Genomic DNA, 27,447 nt, shown 5'->3' with positions numbered 1-27,447 from the left:
CACAATACATACACTTCATCTTAAAACTCAATATTCCAGGACCAGTCTTCTACAAAACAGCATTTTATAGCACTTAACTACTTTACGACAAAATTATTCTACTAGTAAAATTTGCCTTAGGACAGATACAGAGATCCAGCACTCAAACTCTGCTAAGAGCTGGTTTGTGAAGAGGATTTGCACACAGAAGTTGTCCAGGATGTCCATCTATGCACGTACTGCCAACCTGTATAAGTCAGAGGGATGCCACTTTTACCTGGCATTTTTATGTTTCCCTGGGGCTTCAGCTCCACCGTAGTGATGCTACCAATAACTATCTTTTTACTCAGAGCTACTGACTTATGCTTTATAGTAGCTTTCTAAAACTGTGAGATCAGGGTTCTGTGCCTTCCCATTACCAAACTCCCAGACTCTTACTTCAACAGAGAGATGAGCAGGTAATTGTGCTGCAATGAATGAAGAAACACTTACAACCAAATATTTACAACAAGCATTAGGAAGAACATTATTACAGAGTTACAGAGAGGAATCCACAAAAACTTAAGACCTTTTAACCCTCATGCTTTATGAAATCTGAATTTACCTGCAGTCTTCATTTCTAAGCCAGACCAAGATTAAATCCATGTTTAATTCTGGAGTCTTGTGGAGTATTTCCATTCTGAGAAACAGATGGTAAAGTCAGCTGTTTCTTTGATGTAACCCATGTAAAACAGACACAGTTTTTAATCAGGAAAAAAAAAGAGAGATCTTGTACACCCACACATGCTCACACACCCTATTTCTCATGTCTCCTAGCTTTTATACTCTTTTCCTAAGCATCTGCTGTCACTGTTAATACACTTTTCTCAAACTGTGTACCCACTACCAAGTTTCCATGCCATTAAATCACTAATAAACACTAACACCTCCAGGAGGTTACAGGTTTTGGTGCAACTTTGCAGTGGAGTGCAAATCAACAGATATTTCTAATATTCCTTTTAGCAGAGAAGTAGCAACCTAGATCCCTACAGCCATCAGCCTTCCCCAGGACTTTGTTTCTTACAAGGGAGATGGGTATTTCCCTTCTGAAACTCCCTAAATCCATTTGAGGTGTTGCCATTGGTATAAACAGCTTTGGGAGCTGGATGAGAGAGCTTGTATTTGCTGCCAAGTTAAAATCAGCATTGGAGGGAAAGCACGCTGAACAGGCGGGTTACTTCCATGATTACCTTCCGTAAGTGGTGTAACCTAAAGCTGAGCAGTCCTTGCACACAGCTTGTGACAGGTAAGTGGGCACAGGCCAGGACTTACGCAAGGCAGCAGCCGAAGCAGCTGCCGAAGCCGGTGGCCTCCCAGCACAGCAGCGCGGCTCATGACAACAGCCTGAGCTCCTGCGCCAGCCGCTTTCCTCCAGCAAGCAGCTCTCAGTGCTTGCACGCCACCTTTCTTGCATTAACCAAACAGTTGGATGATTTCTGGATGTCAAAACGCTTTTCAGTTAAGTGATCAAAATTTGCCGTCAGAGACCACGAATACTTTGCCCATCAGTGCTTTATGCAACAGCCGCTCCTGAGCCACACACAGTCCATCAGACAGCTGCTCAGATATCTGAAGAAGCAGGTAAAGCTTGTAGTTTTCTGGACTGTTACAAAACAACTTTGCCCCCACAACTAATCATTTATGAAGAAAGATATCATTATGCCTCTGAATTACCAAAACTGCTGCATATTGGCTTAGAATTTTACAATTCCCTTCAGAAGAGGAGAATATTTTCTTCCTTGCTAGAAAAGCAAGGAAAGTCAGAGCCCAAATGTTAATGTGAGCAGAAGACTTCAAAACAGATACTAAATCTTAGCTTTCTAATTATCAAATGCCTCACAGTCCTGATCTACTCCAAGGACATGCTCAAAGCTATCAAATCGCCATTTAGGAGGCATAGGCAGCAAGGTCCCCAGAATTTCTAATCAGGGCTGAAAACGTGGTAAGTCATACAGACAAAACAATCTTTATCTTCTACCTCCTTGATGTCGTCATCTCTAACTACGTGCTTTCTGAGAAAGTTTCAGCCTTAGCATTTTACTTGCAATCACAATAAAAAAGCTTCACCTCTTTAGATACTTTCATCAAATATGGTATCAAGTAATGCTGAGCAACGTACCCTGCTGTTTGCATGTAGTACGAACACAGCTGGAGGGAGGAAACTGTTTATTTTCCCAGTTACATTATAATCAGTCACATGAGTAATTTGTGACAAATACTTGTATTGATTTTGAAGATGTGGACAAAACGCATGTCTTTTGAAAACAGGATTATTTTGTCAATTATCCCCATGTCACACATGCAAAGCACTGTTGCAGATACTGAAGGTGAAAACATGGTTTTCACCTCTTTTATTTTTCACAATTAGATCATTTCATGCATAATAGAGCATTGGCATTATAGTAACAATGTTTTAAAAAGTTGTATATAGATCAAAATGTAGCATAGAATAGAAACATATAAGGAAAATATTATTAGCTCTTAAATTCAGCTGGTTGGTCAAACACTGCTGTGTTTCTTTATTCCCTAGAATGTACTTTATGAAAATGTCCATTTTTTCTTTTTTAACTTACTAAAATAGCACTTCTTTACTATCCAGCAGATACAGAATGCCTTGGCACATACACCAAAGTACATCATCAGCTATTCCTTTCCTAAGCAATAGCTCTCATTTTAGATTCTATTTTAAAATTGTAGTTTCTCAGTCCTAAGGAAAAGCTGCTTCTTATAACTAGTTTCCCTTCCCATCAGACACTGTAGTTCAGCCTAGAATTCCTGGGTATCCTTCCCAGAGCAACATCTACTCAAATGCCCTGCTGCGCTAAGCAGGGGTTTGGAACAAACATGGACACCAACTTCCCTTGTGTTAACACCTGTTATGTCTCCTAAATACCTGGAATTTGTGTTATACTCCTGGCAAGGTTGGTGTTAGTTTAATGTCTGAAATGGTGGTTGAAAACTTGAAGGTTTTCATTCTCCTAACTTTCTGATTCAACTACATAATTCTTTTGGACTATGACTGAGCCGTGGCCTTTAATTTCATGTGCTAAGGATACATGCTCTGTGTATAAAAGTAACGATGCATAATCTTCCTTTAATATTTTATGTATCCATGTAGCTAGAAAACATAATGCCAAATATTTATTTCCTCTTCAATTCAATGCACCCTGAATGCACTAGCAGTGAGGCACTGAACATTTTTCCACATGCATGTGCACCTGCACGGGAAGAAAAGTTATTTCTCATGCACCCAAGCAGGGAACACAGAAGGTGACACCCTAATATACACGCTAGTTCATTGGAAAGAAACGCCACAAGCAGGTCAAATGACCATGTATCATACTTTTGCAATAAGGAATTTTTGGAACCTTCCAAAAGGAAGAGAGGTGAGACTGGCTGCAGCAAGTACGGCTGATTCCCAGGCTGCCTGCATGTGTCTGCCCCATGTTGCCTTCCTCCAGGACCCATGGGACAGCACAGCCTGTCCCTGCTGCCCCATTCCCTACCCAGCACTACAACAGCTGGGCCGGGCAGCTCTCACCCCTGCCTCCACCTCTCGCTGCCTCCCGGAGATAGGCGGCTACACAAGAGTGAAGGCAAGTCATTTGTCTGGAGTTACACAGAAAGTGACATGTTTTACAAGGCTTAAATACAGGTTTCCAAAGTCACCGTGCATGTTCCTGTGAGAATAATTGGTCTTGCCTGTTAGTCATTCCAGTCTGGGAACTGCTGAACAAACAACGGGAATTTAATCATCTGGAAGCAGATTCTGTGAGCAAAACCATAATATTATTATTTAATACACTTTCTCAGCTACAAAAAAACTTGGCCAACTTTCCTTTGCTGTTCAATGAAGTGTGGTAATTGGCCTAATTTGACAAGAAAACCTCCAAGACTCCTTTCTGCTGCATCCACACTAATTTGGCTGTTAATGTTCCATGAAAGAAATAAATCTTTAGAACACATTCTTATACCACTTTTCAAGCCTAATATTTCCATACCACAAAAAAATTGCTAGGATCTCATATTTTCCTCCCACTGTGAATAGGAAAGATGGTCTCCTTGCTAAAAACATGATCACAAAAAAGAATTATGATTGTAAAGCTCCTTTTTACAAATTAAGTACATTGATTTTTCATTACAATGAGGAGCACTGCACATAATGTATAAAGCAATAACAATTGAAACACAGATATACATATGCAAATGGTAAATCATGAACAAGAACACAGGTTATTTGGAATGAAAGTAATTCATTAGGGCCTAGTTCTTTCACAGTTCATTTGCTCCCAACTTGATAAATACCTTGAATTGTCAATTTTTACCTTAAACATTCCCTTTTTGTGATGGTTTAAAGGTCAGAACTTTATTTAGAAAGGTGTATGCATGTAAAAAAAAGAAAGAGGGACAGAGTAGGAAGTTAGACTCACTCAATCAGTTGTGTGAGCATCATTCATCTCCCCAGACAAATCAAGTATCCTGAGGTCAGCTAGTCACTCATCATGTAGAAACAATCAGAAAGTGCTAGATTTGTCCAGAAAGGATTATCTTGAATATTTTCATTAACAAAGATAAGTGCATTAGAGCAGCTAGTTCTCAAGTACCAGACTCCATGGCCTGAATCTCACAGCTCTGCTCCACACGGCAGCACCACTGGAAGGCTGTCAACACCTCTGACTGTTCGGGATTGGTTTGGTGCTGCAAGACGAACATAGGAGCACTGCATTCATCAACCTGATATCAAAAATATTTGACATACATGACTGTATTAACAATAAAGGATGTGGAAGTTATGCAGAGGGATGAATCTTTACACCATTTCCACAGGAACTGTACTGCCAGCCACAAGAGCAAATCTCATGATTTATACTGGTGTGCATAAAGGATTTTTGGTCCACTAGGACCAAACCAGACTGTGTTTAGTTTGGAGAAAAATTGCCATGCAATGAAGGCACCACCTTATTCATCATTTTGCATAAAGGACAAAGTTACCAGGAAGATGTCTGGTGAGCAGATCTGTTCCCAGTGAAGATAATGAGAACATTCCTCCAAACTTCACCAATAGCAGAAGTAAGAGTAATAATATATAACCATTAGGAAGATAAAAGACTACAGACTGAAAGTTAGGCTCAGTTTTATCATAAACTTACCTTCAGCAAGCCAGGAACTTGTGTAGCTGTGCCTTGGCATCTCCATCTTCACAGGAAAACAGAGAAATTTACTGAATTCATATGACTGTATCAACGAAAATGTATCATCATCAATAAAATAGGAATTTTTCCAATCAAGTGCCATTAAAGCATCCAGATAATTTAATCTTCATTTCCTTTGTATCAATCGAGTTAATCCATGTGCTAATTCACTAGTTTCTAATTCATCAAATATTTATTTTAGTCACTTAGAAATTGTCCAGGAAAACAAGTACAGCACTATTTTTAAGTATGTCTGTTTGTCCCTTTACTGAAAATGGAATGCAATTATTTCCCCCCATGTAATGAATGTGGCATGGTTTTTCATCAGTTTTGTAACAAGTGAAGTATTTGAAGTTTTCTAGCCTCTTGTTCAAAATACACTCTGAAAACACATATTATATTATTCACAATCAATAAATATACAATCATCTTGGGAAATCACACATAGAAAACATTACACACAGGTGATTAAACACACACTAAAAATATACTAACAATTGTCCTTAAATCCCAATATTTTTAAATGCCAAAATGCTTTACCATACACAGACACAAAAAAATCACTTTGGTGTGTAGGCAGATAATGCTTAAATCGGATTTCCACAGCACAGACAAATGTTACAGATATATTACTTGAAGACAATATTGATTTTAGCTCTGGCATTGTTCTGCAGAACAACACTCTTCACTGTAAAAGAGTATGACAAATCAAGTTGTCAAACTACATAGTTCAGAAGCAATCACTGTTGGGGCAGAAGTTTCCGGCGTAACTCAGTGTTATGACCAAATGTTGCTTAATATAACCTTACGTATTGTAAAGAGAAAAGACAGAACTTTCCTTATCCAGAATCAGCTGGCACAACACTATCTCCTGTCTCCCCAAAAGTGTGTATTAGTACCTACTCAACTACAGCAAACATGGTACCAAAACCTGACCATCAGCCAGGTCCTTCTCATTTGAGCTTATTTTCAGGAGATTCTTGTTTGTCAATAATTAGCTTGCTTTAGTTCAATCTACTAGGATTTCTGAAATATTCCAGAAATGTCTGTCTGGATGAATCTAGTTCAAACTGCAGTGGTAATCTGTGTCAGTCCTAGGTCGTTGGACTCTTCTCTCTCTTGAGGACAGAAAGATGACATTTCCACGACTAGTCATACAGGTTTGTTTGTCCCATCTGCTTCCCTCATGTAACTCGGATCTTGCACAGTGTTTCTGACTCTGCTGGTGCTCTGCCTGTCCATCCTCATCTTAAAGGGGAAGCAGAAGTCCTTGAAACATCTCTTGAAGTTTTCATCCAAAAAAGCGTAAAGGATTGGATTGAGGCTGCTGTTGGTGTAACCCAAAGCAATACAGAAGTAATAGCTGGATATAGCAGCAGTACTGTGGGACACATCCCCTAACGCTTCAACCAGCACAAAAATGTGAATAGGAGTCCAACAGATAATGAAAACTGCCACAACCACAAGAACCAACCTGGTGATGCGGCGCAGGTTTCGGTCTTTTTCTCGAGACCCTGAGAGAAGCCGTACACTTTTAAGGCGCAGGATCATGAGAGTATAGCAAACAATTATAATGAGAACTGGAATTACAAATGCAAAGACAAAGACACAGATTTTCATGAAGATGTCCCACCACACGTAATCTCTGTCTGGAAATTGCAAGGAGCATTCAGTGCTAGCAGTATCTGGGAATGAAAGAAGCAAGAAGAAGAAAATTGCTTTATTATTAGATATTCTAAACAATGTAATTATCATAGCATCAGCTAGGAAAAGTGATTATCATGTAATGTGATACTAATAAATGCAGGAAACCTTTCAATTACCATTGAAACTGGTTTTATGCAGCTGTCTCTAGAAATTACTTAGAGAGATAGGGGCTTTTTAAAACGCATTGTATAAAATTTGTTTCCCATGGGAGGCTCTAAAAATTCAGAGCAGAAAAATAAAAATTTGTAAAGATGTTGCCATTTGAGTCTCACTGAGATTTAAAGCCAGAACAAGTACTGAGTTCAATGGAGTAAAAATCTCATCATTATTATCAAGCTACATATGTTTTTGTCTGTGGGCGGAGACAGATTTTTGGTATCATGAATGGTGGGAGCCGAATGAAGTTTTGATCATAGGAAGATTTTGCCAATGTATGATGATTGCGAAATTATCTTTTTCCACGTGCCTTCTTCAGTGCAAATGGAATACATGTAAGCACTTGCATTCAGAAAAACTTATTTCCTGGCAAAAGCTTCTTTTCAGTTAAATAGAAGCAAATAAAATATGTGTGTGCGTGGAGTCAAATGGAAGCTGCTCTTTTTGCAGATCACGTCATTGAAAATTCAGCCTGCACAGAGGCTGCAGGATCAGGACCACCAACACCAGCCCACTCCCTTTCTGATTGCCCATGCCAGGATTCAGAGTCACAGGCTATCGCTTTATTTTATGTCCCAGAAATATCTCATCTGACAGGAGGCTGCTAAGGAATGAAATATTTGAGGTTTCATTTGCTGACCTCATCGGAGCCTTCTAGCATATAAACCATATGGAAAACCAAGAAACAAGATAAATGGCAAGGCAAGAGAAGGGATGAATTTACAACTACTACCAGCAGTTAAACTCTACTGAAGATATGTTAAGGTAACACAGGGATTTTTCACTCTGAATTGTAGCTTAGATTTTACCCTCTTGAGCACTGCATTACTCGTTGGATTTTTTTCATTTTCCCTACTGAATTTGTCATTCTTCTACAAATTATTATGTATTGGCTTTTACTGAATCAGATCTAAGGGTGGAATGATTCAATATACCCTTGCACATCACTTTTTCATACCTGTCTCCAGCAGAACTAGTCAGAAAAATTCCATCAAGCCATATTTCCCTGCTATCAAAATGCTTCACAAATCAAGGTGATATTGCAGAGAATTTGTTTTGAAAAACAGCTAGGGAGGAAAGTTATCATTATGGTATCATATAGGCATTTCCGCGGTTACATATCAGAAAGCTGTTACTGAGTGCTATCGAATACTAAAACATTTAAATAAAAAAGTTGAAATCAAATAATATAACAACTAATGGATGATTCTGAAAGCTGGAAAGTGAAAAGGCATATCTTTCAAGCCTGATGGAGGATGCTAAGCTGAGAGCACAAGTATGACTTAAGAGGGTCTTGACACTCAGTCAACTTTTCTAAAACCTTTGTGATCTAGGTTTTCATAAGTATAGTTTCTTTTACTTAACTTTACTCTAGAAATATCAACAATCATCTTCAAAGAAGTTTTCACGTTGATTATTGCTGTTATTTGTAGTAGATCATGGCCTAGCAGCAGCAATAAAATCAGGATGCAGCTATAAATATCTAAACTAATAAAGGCGCATCTAGATGTGCAGTTCTGGATAAAAGTGAGGTGTGATCAGGGATGACTGCTCGGACCATATCCAGCTACTCACTGAATCCCCCTCCCAGAGGAAACTGCCACTTCAGATCTACTGACATAATTTCATATATTTATCAAAATTATTAGGTCATGCTTCCTACATTTTAATATAATTTGTAGTTGGAAATGGTGTTTTAGAATTCCAAATTATTGAATACAAATTTAATGATTGTCTTTACATCTCATTACAGTTTACTTTCTATGGAAAATCTTATTCTAAGTTCATTAATATTCCTGTGTTTTACTAGATATATATAATGCTATGAATTGTATGGAACTCTTTTATATTTTCCCAGATTACAACTGGCAAACAATCAACAAAGATCCTTGTCATAATGCACAATATCATAATAATTTTCAGGAACTTTGGAAGAGAATAAAATCCAAGTTATATTTTACTCTTGTTGCATGAAAATATGCAGAACTAAGTACAGTGTCACAACAGAGTACTAAAGATTTCATACTGACCTTTTCCACTCTGAAAGCCAAATAGTCCAAATATATTGATATATTTAAGGAAAAATACTGCATTCTAGATGGCATTTTAGTGTAAATACATTTTAACATGTGTTTAATAAGCTACCATTTAAGATTAATCTTAACCTTGACACAGGAAATATAGTTTTGTTAGATACATTATTATGTCACCTTCAGGCATCCATACTCCTCTGTACTCAAATGGAGCCTTCATACTATTACTGGGAATACTAATAGTACCTCTAATTTTATAATTTTTTTTAAGTGAACAATTCTTCAGCAAGAAAGGTTCCATTAAGGCCAGAGAAGGAATGTTTACACAGATGTAAAATTATCCAGAAGGACACCACTGGGAGCAATCCTGTACTGTGAGAACAAAGGGGACTAACTGAGCATGGAGTGGGAACTTTAAATATAATCACTTTCCATTTGGTGTTCAGTTGTTGTTTAAAACTGAATGCAGCAGAGGCCCTGTAGTATATAAACAACAACTATTTTGACCAATATATCATAAAGTTTCAGTCCTGAGCTCCAGTTGTCAGGAAAAGGAAGGATCCTTGCTTTTCCCCTTCACCGTTTGTCAGTGCAATTCATGAACACACCAGACAAGATAATTGGCAGTAAATGCTCAAGAGAGACCTTAGATCAGACAAGCAGGGCTGAACAAGAGGGGCTGACAGGCATTTGTCAATAATTTCCAACCTCATTTGGCTCAGCTGAGCTGTGTATTACTAGTCTCTGTTTCAGGAGGAAAAAAAAAAGCTGCCTGCCATGTGGTGTGGAAAAGGCATTTAATCATTGCTGGTCTCAGAGCAGCCCCCTGCTCTAAATGTGATGCTTACAGTGAATGACAGGAATATTCTGCTAGTTAAGCATGCTCCAACAAAACACCTGACCAAGGCAATGTCCCGTGACCTTCAAGATCTCATACATAGTGAGACGATCATTCTTCCCAAATGAAGATGCCTGGCAGTGAATGTTCCTGAGCTAGACATTGTTTTACAGAGCCTGTCAAAACTTTACCGTGGAGAAGAGTTATAGCACTGCACACCAGGACACTTGATCCCCCAAAAGGGCTGAAAAAAAAGAGTTTCCAGAGGACTCTTCTGTCACCTACCCACCAGAAGACCAACAGCAAGAACAAAATCTATACATCTTCAGCCAAAACGATCAGCCCTTGAGCAGCTGTTACTGAAATATTTTATTTGCATTGATCTATGCCAAACAGTTTAACACACCGCATTTATTGTCTCTGCCAGATAAAACAGTGTCCTTATGTAAAGTTCACCATTTCTCTTGGGAGAAGTGAAGCCTTTCTAATAAAAAACGTTGTTAATCAGGAACTTATTAATCATTCTTCAAAAGATTATTTACATCTCAAACAAGACTACCACCAAATAAGTATGCATGTCTTGTATTTTATCGAGCCATCCATAACAGATGGCCCCAACGCAAGGACATCATTAGAGGCCTCAAGACTTTTGAAGACACTGAGGTGCTCCTGCACCAGTGTCATGCTTGTGGGTATGAAGTATATGTGTGTGAGAATGCTTCTCCCCTTTCCTTCTCAAGGACGATTTCAAAACAAGATTAACTCCATAGCAAGGCCATTTTGGTAATAATTCGCCAGTTACAGGGGCTAAATCTGCAGTCCTTCATGTATTATAAATTTCAAGCAGAGCCTACACGTGGTCTGCATACAGATTTCATTGACTTCATGTTCTTGCGGTTGCTTCCCTACCACGGTCTGTATTCCCAGTTCCTCTGCTGATCCTTATTCTCAGCCTTTCCAAGCCTCCATGTACATCCCCATCCCTTTTAAACAAGAATTTGAGACACTGTCATATTCATAGAATTTAGCTTCATTTTCTCTCTCCAGCTACTGACTTTTTTCCTTTCTTCACCACACCTTCAAGTTCTGCAAAATGGCTGCCGATAATAAGCTCCCACGTCTTAATACTAATGATAGTTTTAATATTAATACTAATGACAAGCAACCTAGTTTCTGCTCTCAGAACTTCAGCAGAACTACTCTTACAACACCTACAAAAATGCACCTTAAGCCCACATTTCAAGTGTCATCCTAAACTGATCTTTGATCTGTCCACTGTAATCGAATTCCTGATTCTTTTCCCCTGGTGTCTGCTACTAGTTTTTAATGCTCTTATTCTAGCACGGACAATGCTTCAAAGTGCATTTTGTTCTCTTAGTTGGCAAAGGCATCTGAGCTTAAATGATTTATATGTCATACTGTAATGTTCCACAACATATTTCAAAATGTCAGAAATTTAGACATACTTTTTGAACAAAGGAAAGTGGATGAACATTCTGAGTGTGCACAAATTATTGACAAAGGAATCAGTCAGATTTAGTCAATATTCCAATCTACATTTTATGTCATTTGAGAAACAAAGAGACTCAATTTTGCATGCTCACACTCACCTTCCCTGACTTTGGTACCTCCAAGAACTATCGCAGATATACCAACAGATGAGGACAATAGCCAGATACAGATGTTGATTATCTTCGCCTTGAGAGGTGTACGGAAGTCCAGAGCCTTCACAGGGTGACACACTGCAATGTATCGATCAACACTCATCATGGTCAGTGTGAATATGCTGGTAAACATGTTATAATAGTCAATCGAAATAACTATTTTGCACAGCACATCACCAAAGGGCCAAGAGTTCATCAGGTACTCAGTGCTTTGGAAAGGCATAGTCGTGGTAACTAGTGCATCTGCCATAGCCAGATTGAAAATGTAGATGTTGGTTGCTGTCTTCATCTTTGTGTACCTGAAGAACAAAAAAAGTAAGGTTTTATTATTTCAAAATATGATTATGCACATTCAGATATGTTACAGTTTTTCAGTCAGGCTTTGCCATAGTTGGGTTTTTTTCTGTAATTTCTAATTTATGGCAGAAGTGCACACAAATGCGAGACTCTTGGTATAATAGTAAATACATTTGACTCAGTCTCTCAGCACCTGCATTAGCAGCTAGAACTAGTCACCATAGCCAAAAACAGGTATATGAAAACATTTAATCTAATTAGCCAAATGCTGGCTTCAATTCTATCTTCTCAATTCTTTCTGCAAGAAAATATCATTATTACATTTGCAAGTGATCAAAATGGAGTTTTTTTCCTTTTCTTATAGCTAAATGTCAGTGATTGTGAGCCTTCTGGGTCTGTTTTGTGGAAGGAATAGTTATCCCATTCTCTGGTAAGAATCCATGTTAACTGTTGCATCTGCTGGGCCAGATTGCCTCTTATATGAAAGTTTCTCTTCCTTCAATTCACTGCAACGATGCCAGCTTATACAAGTTTTAGTCATTTCACTTCTTTGCTCCTTCATTTCCAATTTCTCCTCCTTTCTTATCCTCAGCTTTTCCCAGTCCTCACCTTTGTGACTGCTAATGTAAAAGATGACTATTGTTTAAGTAGGATACCACAGTGAGGAAGAAATTACTATAGCATTTTTTCTGCATCCTTTAATCACACCAAAATAAAGCATTTGTTTTGCCCAGCTAGTAAGAACCTCAGCCTACACAGAAGAATAGGATCTGTTTTTTTGAGACAGGACCCTGCTTTGTTCTGCCCTGATGACACTCTGACTCTGGGGCACAGCCTGTGTCCCAGGGTGCAGAGGACTGCTTCTGGCTCTGCTACAGACACAACAGATGATGAAGAAGAGCCTGTTAACACAGGGATATACCTAACTCTCCTTTCTGAAATGCTTCCTCCCCCTAGTTACTTTTGCTCATTGCTATTAATTTATTTTGAGATTCAAAGACAGATTTTCCTTCTCAAAACTGTTTCACCCACATATTTTGAATGTGTATCCAAGCTAAAAGATGCACATGCAACACACTCAGAAACATGTCTAGCTAGATTTTTATATGTATCATTAATAATTTATAGTGGAAATACAAGATTTGATCAGTCCAGCTAACGAACATATAGGGCAATGTGTCTATTTGCCTTTAAAACTTTGATATGTAAAATAAAAAATAATTTGAAAAAAAAGTGTTGACAAAACATGCCCAATGAATAAAATAGCTATTAATTAAAATATGGGCAGAAATGTCATTGTATGACCAACAGGAAATGTTAAAAATAATATCCGTTTTTCTAAAACGCTCTAATTACGACTCATTGAGAAAATAAAACCAAATGCTGGTTCGAAGCAAAGAAAAGACAACTGCAAGGGAAAAGAAAGCAAAGCCTTCTCACCCAGATACCAAACCCAGACTCACATCTTGAACAAAGCCATAGCTAGTGGAGCATTAGAAATATCTGAGCAAAGACAGCCAAAAGGAAGCAGCAACAAAAGCTCTACACCGATGGCGTGACCCCCATGGGCTAGACTCTCTCTGCCCTGGTTTGAGCTTCTCTGAAATCAAAGGCAGAGCAAGGAGGCACCCACCAGGCAGAGCTGGGCTTCTGCCCCCTCCCAGATCAATCTCCTCAACAGGCCCTCCAGCAGAGGAGGCAGTCTGTCCTGTAGGTCGCATTATAGCCCATAAGGCACTGTTCAAACACAAATATGAGAGTATAAAGATAGGACAAACAAATATAAGACACATTAACAGACTAGGAACTTTCCTCCCAGTAAAAAAAACAAAGTAGCTCCAAGTGGATCTCAGCTGTAAGGACTGAACAAAAACTCACTAAACACTCAGCCTACATATCAGTGCTAAAATGGACTAATTTCCATTAAATGTCTGAAAAGGAGTAGTAGAAAGGTGATTTTACTTCTGTGGACATTGCTGATGATATTTGGAATTGTTGTCTTGTTCATATTGCAAAAAAAGACCATGAAAAGTTGGAAAGGATACGTAAAAAGCACCACAAAAATAAGTGAAATGACTGGAGAAAATTCTTACTGTGAGTGACTTAAAGAGCTCAGCACATTTAGTTTATCAAAAAGAACACGGAAAGGTGACTTGATTACAGTATCTGAAGACCTCCACAGGGAGAAAATAGCAGGTACTGATGAGCTTTTTCAGACTGCAAAGAAAAGCATAACAAGGACAAATACGTAAAAGTCAAAGCCAGACAAACTCAGCTTAGAAACAATGACAGATTTTTCCTAACAGCTAAGGTGATTATTATTGGGAACAAATTACACAAGAAAGGAGTAATTTTTCCTTCTTTTGATGTCCCCAAATCAATGTCTGCTGCTTTGCAAAGGGTGTGCTTCAGTCTAATACAAGATACTAGACTCAATACAGGAATATTTAAATGAAATGCAATGGCCTGTGATAAGCAGAGGGGAAGTTCTTCTGAATCATTACTTCTGTAGATCTTTAAAAACTTCCCCAAGGGTTTGGATAGGGAAAGTTTGCTTTCACATATAGAAGAATTAGTTTGACCTTTTTTCCTTATAGAAGAATTAGTTTGACCTTTTTTCCTTATAGAAAATCAGAAAAATTGTGAAAAATAACTGAGAGGATTTTATTAGCTTTGAAAAATCAAATATCTGAAAGACTTTGTATCTGTTATTTCCTGTTCCTTGCAACCTTAATTCAATTCTTTCTTGTGTGTGACACTGTGACCATACATGTCATATTTTCCCACTACCTCTTTCCCTTCTCCCCCCAGCCTTCCAGTGGCAGAATATGAAAGACCGTCTGTAAAACAGAACTAGTTTTTTAGGTAATTTCAAAATTCAAATTTTTAAAGCTGCAACATAAAGCATGTTCTCTGTATGTGTACTGCTTATGTTATACATATAAAGTGAGTAATTTTGATTTTGGGGACTATGCAACATATGCACATATAAGAAAATTAATCTTCCTCACAGGAAACAGGAAGGATGTCTTGTCATTCCCAGGCAGCAAGAAATATAGAGTCATCCCACCATCAGCATTTAGACAACTTCCAATGTAACCAAATTAAAGCTGTATATGGGAGTGAAAATATAATGAGGAAAAGAAAAACCCACAGTGTGGCATTCATCCCATAAAGCTCTGTGAAAGCTTTAGCTCATTTCAGGGACACATATGCACATAACAATCCCAGCTTTGATAACCCTACCTGGTCTGCATCTAGTGCTTCCCCACAGCTCACCAGCCTGGCAGTCTCATGACTAGCTGGCCTTGGCGAAACCACTCCAGTTCACAGACCACAGATGCCTCCTTGCACCACTCACTCTGAGCCAGAATAGGCACCTGACCCCTTTTCTGCCAGACTTCGAACAAGAAGGTGGGAGACCAATAAATACTGCTCCAATAAATACTTTATTACACTTAGGCAATTGGTTCTCCCAGGCACTGCAGAAGGATCATGCATACCTAACTCAGGGATGAAAGGTGCACTGGTTAACCTTATCAATGCTAAGTGCAAGCACTTTTTACTGATGCAAACTTAAAACTGATTGATCTCACACTAGTAATGTAAAGAGCTTGATTACTTTCACCTGAAAGCATTGGCCTCCATGTAAATGAGATGTTGGCCTTTAAAGTTGTTAGGCAATATAGATTAAATCATACATTCATTTAGAAGTTCATAAAATTCAGAAATGCCTTTGAGAATCTGGACTCAATCATCCAAACTCTTTTCAGTGTTTTTAATTAGACACCTAAAAAATATTAAATGCCTACATGCCTCTGAAGATATGTGCTTGCAGACTTAATCCAATGTCCAGTTAAAGTACTGAAGTGACCGCTGTTGCTGCCAGACACTTTGAAGTGGACCCTGATAGAATCTTGACTCAAACACGAGATGAGGGGTTTAACTGCTTTTCTACAACTCATTCTATTGCACCAAAATATAGGAGGCAATATTTTATGTGGTTTGGGGTTTTCCCACCATACCCTCCATTCACCCAAATCTGAACTTGAACAAGATCAAAGCAGTGATCAAATGAGGAAATCTTGACTTCCTTTGCAAAATTAAAATTATTGATCAAATACCTGAATTTCATTTGAGGAAAAAATACTGCTCTCTGTTTTAATTAGTCTAGCAGAACAGATAGGGGAAACCTGGACATAACTACAGCATAAATGGCACAGTGGTAATTAATGACAAATATTTTCTTAGTGTCTTTGAGATATAACTTTCAAAGACCATTAAAATATTTATTAACCATTGTTGTATAAACTGTTCATAGGAAATCCTGTGTCTAGAGAATGGTTTGTTAAATACTGGGATTTCATAATAAGATGACAGCTTTTCTAATATTATATAGGAATGGAAGGTCCCTCTCTTAAATCAGGTGCTAGAATCTAATTTCAAGAGGCAGAAAAACCTCTGATGACTTAAGCTATTTGGTGGATCTCAAGACTGCTTGTCAAGCTATAAGCAAGCCTCATGCCTCTGTAGACTTTAAATAACTGGAAGATATATGGTATTCCTGCAGAAAAATAGTCAAGATGAAAAATAAAACCTTGGTTTGGATGTATTTTTTTGATGAATATGTGATGAGAGTTTTTAAGGAGCAAGATTTAAATGATGTCTACTTCCATGTCAAAAGTAAAATTCACAAAACTATCACAACTTAGGCTAAGTCCACTTTCCAAAAGTGGAAAGTTCTTTGACACTGACTTTAGACTGACCCTTAGAAAATTTCCCCTATTTTTCAGTTGACTCATCATTACTGTACTTTTCCTTCTGGAGTAGAATTTACTTTGCACATTTTTTTAAGACAGTAAATAGGAAGAAATCACACCTCCAGAATAAGCTTATCGATGAAATTGTGGTAACAGAAGAAGAAAGCATGCTATTAAGAAGTTGGTATGCTTTCAGAAAAAAATCAAAATGCATTACTAAATGTGCTAGTAGAGCCCCTTAAAGTTACTATCTCAAGCAGAGGAGAGGAGTTTGATTCTAAAGTACACCGTAACATTAGTAAAGCTAATAAAAGCTGAGACGGAGGCTCTGGTCACATTTTTTTCATGTAACTTTAATAGGCTGACATGTTCCATGCAGTATGAAATGAGGGATGGGGAAGGGAGCAAGACTAACAAACATACTACAACAACATTCTCCAGCAGCAGAGTGAAAGTACAAAACCATGAAATACAACGAGGTATAACAAACACATATTTTTGGCAGATACCTGAGTCAGTGAATGAAAATGAAAGATAAAGCACATCTAAAAGCAAATTGCAAGAACACCTATCAGCAGGATGCAGGCTCTGTTCCACTAGGTGCCTCTGAATGAAGTATATGGAGATCAAGCAGCTGAAAAGCTTAGTCAGGAAAGCTCTAACTCTCAAGGCTATATTCAGGGCACACTCAATATCCTACTGCGTCAGAGCTGGGTAAAAAACAAAACCCAAAAACCAACCCGGGAGGATCTATTCCAAACACATACCATGCCAAAAGGATGGCTCAGCTATCTTTTAGATCTTCATAAGTCAATATAAAAGGCTTATGCCAATATGAAACTAAGACTGAGGTCATTTAAAGAATGTAAAAATCAATATGCGGCAGTTTCCATGTTCATATTGGGTTATATGCTATTACCACATTTTGAATGACAGCCAGAATTTAGCAGGGGATAGGACCTCAGAAAACACTTTAAATAAAGGCAAACATTCTTACTGCACACATTTAAAGGTTGCCTGTCTTTAGCATCAAAATTGTTAGGAGCCTACAAAAAAATTGTGCCTTTTGCCTACAAAATAGAATCCTAAAGTGGAATTCTCTTTATTAATAAGCACCTTTAGGTACCTATTTTTAAATGGCTTAAAGAAGAAAGTCTTTAATTCTCCCCTCAGGGATCATAATCTACCTGAATGTCAGAAGGTATCATTAAAATCCTTACAATTTACCACTACCATTACTCCTCTGAACTAGCCATAAACTGAGCCTGAACAAGATCTTGCAGATTTAGATTAGGTGTGGAAGCTTTCCTTCTTGACCTAAAGAACCAGCTTCTGAATTATAGAAGAGAAGTTCAAGTCTACGTATATGGTCAAAATGAAGAAAAATTCACTCTGCTTAACAAAAATGCACTTTTTTTCTTCCTTCTATGATAAGGTCTTTCAATATTTTTATGTCAGCTTAAGACTCTCTTTTTGAAGAAATATGCTTAATGTTAGAAACACCAATACTGTGAAATCTGTGCTTCCATGGTTTTGCTAGGGGAGCTCAGAAAAATGTCAAAGTGCTGTGATTTATTGTGGCTTAAACTGAAATAGTGAGAAAGCAGAATTTTACAAAATCAGTACTTTATCCAAAACCAGTATGTCTAATATTATTATTAGAGAGCCTAGACGATTAGCTTAGACTATGTCCCTGATTTTTTTGACCTCTATTGGTAAGTAAGATGAATCTAGACCTTGTCAAGCAGCTGACTCTGTCTTTTGAGAAACTTTAAGCTATTGCAGATGCTTTTCAGTGACCAGTCACGCTACGGGGAGTTCCCAGTGTGTTACACAGCCCGTCCTAATACTTCTTACTTGCCACAGGTATGTTGCCCTGGTGAGAGCTGAGTCTCTGCCTCTGGTAACATCCACCTTTCCCATTGTTCTTCTCTCTTGGAAGGACTTTTTTTTTCATGAAGGACATGAGCTCCCTTAGCAGAGCAAAGTGCTTCCTATGTGCCTGTGGGAGAGGGAAGTCAGTAGAACAGAGATTGCCTGGCAAACAGAATAAATCTCATTGCTCAAGAGGATAAGGATAGCAGCTCCAGCAGAAGATTTTTCAGGGTCTTACTTTCCTTCGTATTCTTTGGAGAGACTCTGATCTCCATAGGTAGCTATGTATGCAGAAGCTGGCTGGAAGCAGCCAAATGTTGAACGTTTGCTTCTCCTAGATGTTTCTCCAGGAGGCAAATAAGGAAAGAATTCAGAAATCTCTCATGCAGGGGTCCTGGGGTGTGGGTATCAATCTTGTTCTCAAAACAAGGCACCTGGTCTCCATTTTGCCACAGGGATGAATAATAACTGCCACTGCTGGGAGTGTTTTATAGGACAACTACACACTTGGATGTGTGGAGACCTGAATCTCTGGTCAGCACTCCTGTAATAAAGTTAAATAGGAGACAAGGGACCTCACTTTATAACAAGTATAGGATTATGCGGTAAGTCAACAAAGGCATATATCAGTAGTGAGCCAGCTCAGGGAAAAGTCATCAGTCCCTCATAGGAGGCAGTTGGGAGGCTTTCTCTGGACTCTGACCATTCATCTGTTTTCTTCACCTGCCTCAGAGAAGTCCACAGCACAGACCAACTGAACACACACTTTCCCAAAGAAGAAGATACAAGTGAAATGCAGGAAACTTTAAGACACAGTCAACTGAACAGCACAGCTGATAGCTTCCATGGTGAAAATATCTTCTCCTGTGCACTTTAACAAGCCAGTCATTCTGAAAGGCATGTGTAAGAGTAAGTCCTGATGCTGTCCGTCAGCCAGCAGTGTAGCAATAAAATTTTTCTGGGTGTGAACACTAAATGAACACTGAATAGCTTGTCCGAACTAATCCTACCATGCAGATTCCCATCTGTCACTACTCAAGGAGGCCTTTCTGAGCTGTCCTACAGTAGCCACGGTGGCTAGGCTACCTACAGTGCAGTGGGAAGTGGATTTAGCTATGTATGTAGTCAGTCAGCAAATATAAAATCATCTGTCTTCCAGGTGCAGGGTAGCTAAGTTTGGGAACCCTAGATATTCACACATAATGCACTGCTGAATGGCACTGACTTTTAGAGCAAAAACGTGCAGCCAGGCAGAGCACTGTGTGTTGCATAGGTGGACTGGTGTGAGGAGCAGAGAAAACAGAAAGGTTCTGCACATATTCTTGCCATGTATTAGTGGAAACTCATGCACTTAAGTAAATCATGTTAGGCTCTCATAGTCATGCAGAGAAGGCAGAGGTTTCTTTGTAAATAATGTCTCAAAACTGAAAATAACAAACTGCCTAGAATTAATTTTCACTTCCCTAGGGATTAGAAGGTGAATCTAATGAGAGCTGAACCCTCTGGCTTCAGACAAAATAAATATTTCAAAGATGATACACAGGCTAGCATGCAAACTTCCCAATAGGACCATGGAAATGCTGTGCACATTTACATATTCTTTATTTATATTCTTTTTACATTTTGCAGAATGCCGGCATGGTCAGACACTCCTCTTCCCATGTCCTCATTTTATCTGTACACACCCCTTCCCCACAGCTAATTCAGTTTGTGCGCTCACATCTGTCAGTAGGCAAAATGACATTCATACTGCCATTTCCTCATGTCTCTCAAACTCCACAAAAGAGACTAACACTAAATAAGGCACAAAGTCTTCCTTGAGGAGAAGAGCACAGGGTTCACACTTTGCAAGAATTACCTGATTCTTATAGATGGGAGGACCAAAACAGAGACATGAAGTAAACTTGCTAGAAATAGAGTTTATCAAAGTTTTTCTGTATGCTTTTCCTTTAGAAAGCAGTATGTAACTGAAATCAAAACTCTACTTGGGAACTCATCTGTTTCAGAGAATTTCACTTAAGGGACAAACCAATCACAGTTTGACTAGACAGTGAGAGTAGGCAAGCCAGGATGATTATCCTCCCCTGATCTTAGTGCATCCCAGGCCATCCAAAGTCACCAAGTTAAGAATTTCCTGCCACAACACCCTTTCAGCAAATTCAAAATCCTCTGTTGGGAAACACCAGATGAAGGGTCCCCACTCTTCCCTTGCTCTGTCCCCTTCACTAAAAGGGCTTAGCCAGCCTGTCCCCCGCCCCCCCCCAACACCATCTCCATGCTGTGCGCCCTCCCCAGGCTTCAGCCAGGAGCATAAGCTTCCCAACCACTCTCCTGGCTGAGGACAGGCAAGATATCTCAAGCATTCTCCCTTGCCAGCAGCTAAACTGGGAAGTTCTTGTAAGTTTTCACTTTCTGCCAGTTCAAAAGGGCTCCCCGTAATTTGTCTTGCTTCCAGACATTGATTCCAGTTATGCCTTTCTCTGAAATAAATGACTACCTGGCTGCTAGCCCAGTGGAAGTGTCCGGGTGGATACCAAATTACTTTTCAGAAGGCAAACAAATTACTCACTATAAGCTATAGCCTCTCTCTAATACTGTCTCTAGTAAATGTTTCTTCCAACCCTTTCCTCTGCTTTCTCTGCTTTTTCAGTATCAGCTCTTCTTATCACAGCATCATACTGGGAACTCATGTTGAGTTTCTTGTCTGCTTATAAACCCCAGGTCTCACTTAGTCATTGGCTAGCATGGTATTAAAAGCATTAGAAACATTCAAATTTTGTTTAAATGAGCTGTGCTTGTCAAACTACCAATACTGTTTTATAAACCTGTCCTCTCCCATGTTTCCTGCTACCCTGGTCTTTGTGCCATCTGTAAAAGCTGTTGGTAATGATCAGTCTTCAAAGTTGTGATGAAAATTATGCCAAGTTTGGCCAAACCCTGCAGAACCCACCAAAATTACCTCCATCCAGTGAGGTAAGCCCAGATGCTCTGAGGTCCTGTGATGAATTACTCTTAATCCATTTGACACCTCTGTACTCATAGTAGTAAGGTGTCAAATGTTTGATCTGGTAAAAAAAGGTAAAAAGCCATAAATTTCACAAAGTATAGTACAGCCTGGCCTTTACTTGTAGCATCCAAACCCTTGACTTCATAAAAGAATGAAATCATACCAACTGCAAGTAATAGGGAACAGGTAATTCAGTTAGGTTGACTCTTCTGGAGCTTTATTTTTCATTTCAGAACAATATGCTTTCCAAATTTAATTTAATAAAATCAGAACAATAATTTAAAGCAAATTAACAAATAATCTTCTTATGTTATCAAAATCTATTATTGATTTAAACCAATATATTGAATCAATTTCAATTTTGTATACTTTTTTCTGTATTTTCATTCTCATTTGGAAAGAATGATGGAGAAGATTTAAAAACAATCTGGAAAGGAGTCGATTTTATATGACATTGCTTAATAGACTCTTCCTGTTACATAAGATGACACTCGGTTCAATGAATATAAGAACAAAAACCTATTACTAGTTATATTTTTTCTTCAACATTAGACTAAGCTCCTTTCCCTTAGGAATGAATCTACATATCTGTGACACAGCCTCTTGTTAAAACTCTTTTTGATTGTAGAAAATTATTCAGTTCACTGGAAGCTTAAAAGATAATTTTAAAAGAAAGACAGGATTGGCTCTTTAGGATCCTGATGATAGCTCTCAGTAAATAACTTCAGGAACAATGAGGGTAGAGCACCTAGAATAAGTGAATCTGGAGTGGGTAAGAGACAGCATCTCCCAGAGTTTTTAACACAGTAAGTTTATGGTTTTGATTAGAGCAAATCCGTAGTTAAAGTTGTAACTTTAGTCAGGGGACTTCTCTTCCCCTCCAGCTGTCACAAGAAAGCACTATTTTCTTTAAAGTCAGCACGAAATTTTAGAGAAATAAAGTCAGGAGGCAGGAGGAAGGAAAGAAAATGACTTTTTGCTTCCAAAGACAAGTCATTTTATTTATCAACTTCAGCCAACTATTTCATTTCCAGAAATATCTTCTAAGACCTCAGAGGTAAAGCTAATCTCAAAAGAAAAGGTTTGGGGTTGAGATAGATTCTGATCGTGCCAAGACACACATAGCTGTATAACTTTACTAAGGTGAGGTCAGATAATTTCAACAAGTGCATTTCATGCCTCTTCTCCTCCTCCATAGGGGGAGGAGTGTGCTTCCCACATGGTATCTGCATTTCCCACCAGTACAAGAGGCGACGTGATGACCTCTTTCTCTCACTCTCTCCCCAGAAAAAGCAGCAGCCACAGGAGAGCGTTACATCCCGTGTGCCATGGCTTGAGGTGAGCGAGGCACTGGCCAGCCACTGGCCTGACAGCAGATCCCTTGGGGCTGGTACACGTGCCTCAGAGCTGATCTGAACATGGGGAGAGTTCCTGTAAACCACCCACACCATGAGACCCAACTGCAGCGGGCATGCAAAGACTGCAGGTTGCACCGCATACTCAATACCAAGCCCTTTCTGCACGTTAATAATAACCATTCTTGATGTGCCCAAGGAGTCTGGGGTGCTTACAATCGTCCTGGTCTTGCTCTGTTAGGATTTTTAGTGATTGGGCTTTGGCTTTTAAATCTAACAGTTTCTGTGTGTTTAAAGACAGTGAATACCAGTATCTCCCCTTTACACGTGAGGAAACCAAGTCACAGAGCCATGAAGTGACCTTCTCAGGACAGGACAAAGTGTTGAAGCCTGGTAGTAAAAGCAAAAGAAGAATGCAGGTCTCCTGAGACATGGTTTAACAAGCCATGCTGCCACCACCGTACTAAAGTACCATTCCCACTCTGCCTTCAACAGAAATCTCTATTTACAGGACCTGTACCAAACTCAGCTACTTTTCTTTCAGGAGATTTTACATGTCGTCAAAGTGCCACTCTCCTGTTATTTTTCCCTCTGAGGGAATTCTGAAGGGGTTTTCCCTCTCAGGAGAAACACCCCACCACACCTGACGGAGATTTCAGACACCCAGTGCTCTGCATGCAAGCTGCTGAGATGCTGACTCGCTGGTCTCCATGAGCTTCTTCAGCAGCCTTTGTGCAGAAGTAGCAAAACTGCCCCTGTGGGCGTATTAAAGCAAGGAATAGGCCAAGGCCTGCCTACGCCACAGCTTATGGCTGAATTTGAGCCTGTTTCTGAGACATCTCAAGACTATTTGGAGTCTCCTGAATCTACCACAGCATTGACACTTCAACAGTTTCACTGAAAGTCTCAGAACAAAAGAGGTCTTCTTTGTGTCACCCAAAAGATGACTCGGTGTCAGCCCTGAAGTGGTCAGGCAGTTGGACTAGGTGATCATTGTAGGTGCCTTCCAACTGAACTGTTCCAACAGTATCAGGTGTTGTTTAACAGAGCAAAGGGAGGAGGAGCTGGGCCTGCGCTGCCTGCTGGTCTAGAGGGGGTTAGGAGGAGGAGAGCAGATCTGGGGTTCAGAGAGATGAGAAACAGCAACAAGGGGCCTCACACAAACCCTGTGCTCAGCTGGAGGGCGAAGAAGAGCCGCAGTCTGTCCCCGGCCTCCTTTAGAGTTGTGGCAGCTGGATGAGAGGCAACGTGGAATGGCTGGAGAACACAATCCCCCTCTCCCTTGCCACCTTCTTTCACAAACTTCACACAGACATTGGCTTTCCACACAAAAGGACATCACTGCAGGCTACATTTTTCAATGGGTCATGAAAAACCCCTCTTGAGATGCAGCCATGCAGAGAATGGATGTAAGGGAAAGAGAGAGAGATGAGAGGTTAGGACAAAAATGAAAAAAATACCCCTCTTGCATGAACATTTTGAATATTTCAAAATCATAAGAAAAGCTTGAAACTGTAGGTGGGGGTATACATGCACTTCAGCTAATGATTCTAGCCGTGTTTAAAGCATTTGCCACAGAGAAAACCTAGGAGAGGCGAATACTGAAAAAAGAAGAAAAAACCCAACAGGTGTTTTGTCATACTTATTTAGTTTTTTAATCATGTAATCAAGAGATGGACCAAGAGGAAACTGAAGCAAAAGGCTAATGTAGGAACCGGTAGGAGAGTGATCCATAGCTAGCTAGACCCTCACAAAAATAATCTTAGGAGGGCAACAGAAGGAGAAAAAAAAGGAAATACATATGCACCAGTGTAATCCATATATGTTAACTTCCAGGGCTTTGGCTAATTTAGAATTTATTTCCACTGCCCAGGCCAGTTAATCAACTATCATTGTCAGTGACTGATGGCTTAGAAAACCTCTGCCTTTGCAGCTGTGTGTGTGTGTCAAGTATGGAGTTTCTCTTCTTGAAAGATAAATACGAAAAGGAATGAAATCTCTACTCTGAATGAAGGACAAAAAAGGGTTATAAAAATTACAGCATTACAAAGCTGGATCAAACCAGTTTCTCCACATTCACCACAGGCACCTTTATTTCTTGCACTGACTATTAAAGGGGATTTATTTCGATCTTTCAAGAGTATTCACCTGGTTATAACTCATCTTTCATAAAGTACCTCATCAACAACTTCACTGCTTCTAACTTCCCCCTATATCGTCTGACAGTTATTTCACCATTCTGCAATTGCTTGACCCTTATCATGCACGCTTTACTAACAAGATCCCTTCCAATACCTCCCTTTTTTCCTTCTGAGTACAAGCTGATTTAATTTGAGCAATGAATACTCCACAATTATATTTTTTCAGAATTTTCTGCAGGATTCAGATGGACTGTGAAGCAAGAGTCCAAAAAGTTGCATGATTTCAGTCCCCTTGGTTGCTCATTATGGCCCTGCCGATCTGCACTGTCCAGACGTTTTTATAACTCGCAAAAGGAAAGGACAAAAAGAGAGAGAAATCACAGTGCAAGCTAAAATACACACCAATACACAAATGTAAGTACAAATGCAAGTATTGGTGCATTTCACCAATAGTGTAATACAAAAAACTAACTAACACAGCTTTCCCATGTTTCCAGAAAAACATTAGGAAAGGTAGACCCCTCTCAGCATCTGCTTTGCTTTCTTCAAGCCAACACCAACAACTGGAGTTAAACACCACTAGACAGAGAAACAACATCCCTTGCTTTACATTAAGCATTTCCACATATTTTTAACATTTCCTTTTTTCCCCACCTTGTTAAATGAGCCGCTGGATGACAAGGCAGCAATGTATCAGTGTCCACATGACTAGACACATAAGTCATCCCTCGGGGACTCCTCACAGGGGAAAAAAGCTGCCTTGCAGAAGTTTCTTTCCTCCACTGGAGCTTTCTCCCAGATGCGAGCAGCCTCTCATCCCTAGAGGGCACCCCATGAACGCAGCTCCGGGGCGCAAAGCGCCTTCCCGCAGGCTGCAGGATTTATCACTTTTAAACAGCTTCTCCCTTTTGTCTCTAACTGCACATCCAGGCAAACCACTGGGACTGGAAAGGTTTGGGTGATTCCAGTTACTTTCTTCCAGCTCCTCATGTAAGAACTCCCAGAGAGCTTCCACAAACTACCCCCCTCCCTCCACTGCCAAATTTAGGGATGGCCATTCGCACCTCTTCCAACAGGTACTCCACAGCCCCTTACCTTATGATGACAAACATGACCAGAGAGTTTCCCACCAAGCCGACTACGAAGACCACTGAGTAGACAGCAGTGATGATGATGGGGATGGCAGGGGAGATGCTGGTGTGGTTATGCTGGGCATCCCCGAAGGCCCCGGTGGTGTTGCTGTCGTAGTCCGCCCAGCCCAGGAGCCAGCTGCTGCTGGTGCTGGGGGGACGACAGGGCCCTGGGGAGCAGGTGGAGTCCGACTCCTCCCGGAAAATCTGTACGGGGGCATCCATAGGGGCACAGCCACCACAGGCAGGAGGGAGACCAGGAGCAGAGTGCAGACAGCAGGAGGTGAGTACGCTGGAAAGAGGGAAGAGAGGGAGAGAAACAGATGTGCTATCACAGCCACTGGACATTAAGACGTCCAAAATTTGTACGTGTGAAGGGGAGCTCTGCTGTGACAGGAACTGTAATTTGCCAAGCAGAGATTTAAGCAAACCACATTCATATTAAATAATTACAAGTTTTACATCTCACTATGTAATGGGTAAGTGCTGTTCCTCCAGGTGCACAGGGAAAGTTTTCCTCCACTTTCAGAGACTGCACAGAGAAACAAATCAGATAGGAAACAGCTCAGATCCACCCCCACGCTTTAACCCTGTCTCTCCCATCCTCCATATTTTAAGTTAAACAGTATCCTAATGACAGGGGCTCCTTGCTGCCTAAGCTCTACTACAAAGCAGCAGAGAGAGAGAAACTCACCACCCCTCTGCACATCTGCTTTCACATCCTGCCCTTCACATCCTGCCCTCAGCTATTTTCTTCCCGATGCCATACCTGCTTTCAAAGAAGAGACACATCAATGACACAAAATACCTCTTTCAGCCCAGGAAAAGGAGCAGAGTCCTCAAACAGATGTTCTTTGCAGGAAAAGAAAAAAGTAAAGCAGCTCCGCTTGGCTCCTGGAAGTACCACTCACCTTCTAGGACTTTTGAACCTGAGGCACCTGCGCTTTTGGAGAGGCGTGCTGGCAGCGGAGCTGATTCCCGGGCATAAGATGCGACCGTGGCAGCAGCAGTTGCTGCTGTTCCAGCTCCCACCACTTCGCCTTTTCCCTTTCAGGCTCCCTCTGCCTCCCTCTCGCTCTGCCAGGGCTCCAGCAGCACTCTGCACTGATGCACACGTTCTCCTCTGTCTCTGTCCCTGCAGCTCAGAAGCTCACATGACTTCTATCTAAACACTGAGAGGCAGATAAATTAAAAGAAAAGCAAGAAATAAGTTCTGCAATGAATGAATGCTTATTTTTAATACACTTTTCCAGGCTGCCTTTCCTCATTCGCCA

The 27,447-nt window shown here is 40.0% G+C and overlaps 1 protein-coding gene across 2 annotated transcripts; it reads right to left on the bottom strand.

The window, feature by feature from the left end:
• Window positions 1-6,362: 6,362 nt before the first annotated feature.
• OPRK1 (opioid receptor kappa 1) lies at window positions 6,363-26,398 on the bottom strand. Of its 2 annotated transcripts, none has more exons than XM_059836300.1 (3): window positions 26,139-26,398; window positions 11,551-11,907; window positions 6,363-6,885 (listed from the first exon to the last, which is right to left on the bottom strand). In XM_059836300.1, exons 1-3 carry the CDS (start codon window positions 26,396-26,398, stop codon window positions 6,363-6,365), a joined length of 1,140 nt encoding a protein of 379 aa, XP_059692283.1. The 2 variants fall into 2 exon arrangements, with proteins under 2 accessions (XP_059692283.1, XP_009813631.1); XM_009815329.2 differs by having other exon boundaries at window positions 6,363-6,895; window positions 11,555-11,907.
• Between the last annotated feature and the right edge of the window lie 1,049 nt (window positions 26,399-27,447).

This window comes from Gavia stellata, chromosome 3 (assembly GCF_030936135.1).
Source record: "Gavia stellata isolate bGavSte3 chromosome 3, bGavSte3.hap2, whole genome shotgun sequence".
In the NCBI taxonomy this organism is placed as follows: domain Eukaryota; kingdom Metazoa; phylum Chordata; class Aves; order Gaviiformes; family Gaviidae; genus Gavia; species Gavia stellata.
Note: the sequence above shows the minus strand (reverse complement) of the source record. Positions and strands in the feature narration are given on the sequence as shown.

Coding starts and splice junctions, on each gene's coding strand:
- OPRK1 (XM_009815329.2), bottom strand. CDS start 26,398: ATGGATGCCCCCGTACAGATTTTCCGGGAGGAGTCGGACTCCACCTGC. Junction 11,908..26,138: donor GTCATGTTTGTCATCATAAG/GTAAGGGGCTGT, acceptor TTTGTTCTTCAG/GTACACAAAGATGAAGACAG. Junction 6,896..11,554: donor AGGTACCAAAGTCAGGGAAG/GTGAGTGTGAGC, acceptor TTTCATTCCCAG/ATACTGCTAGCACTGAATGC.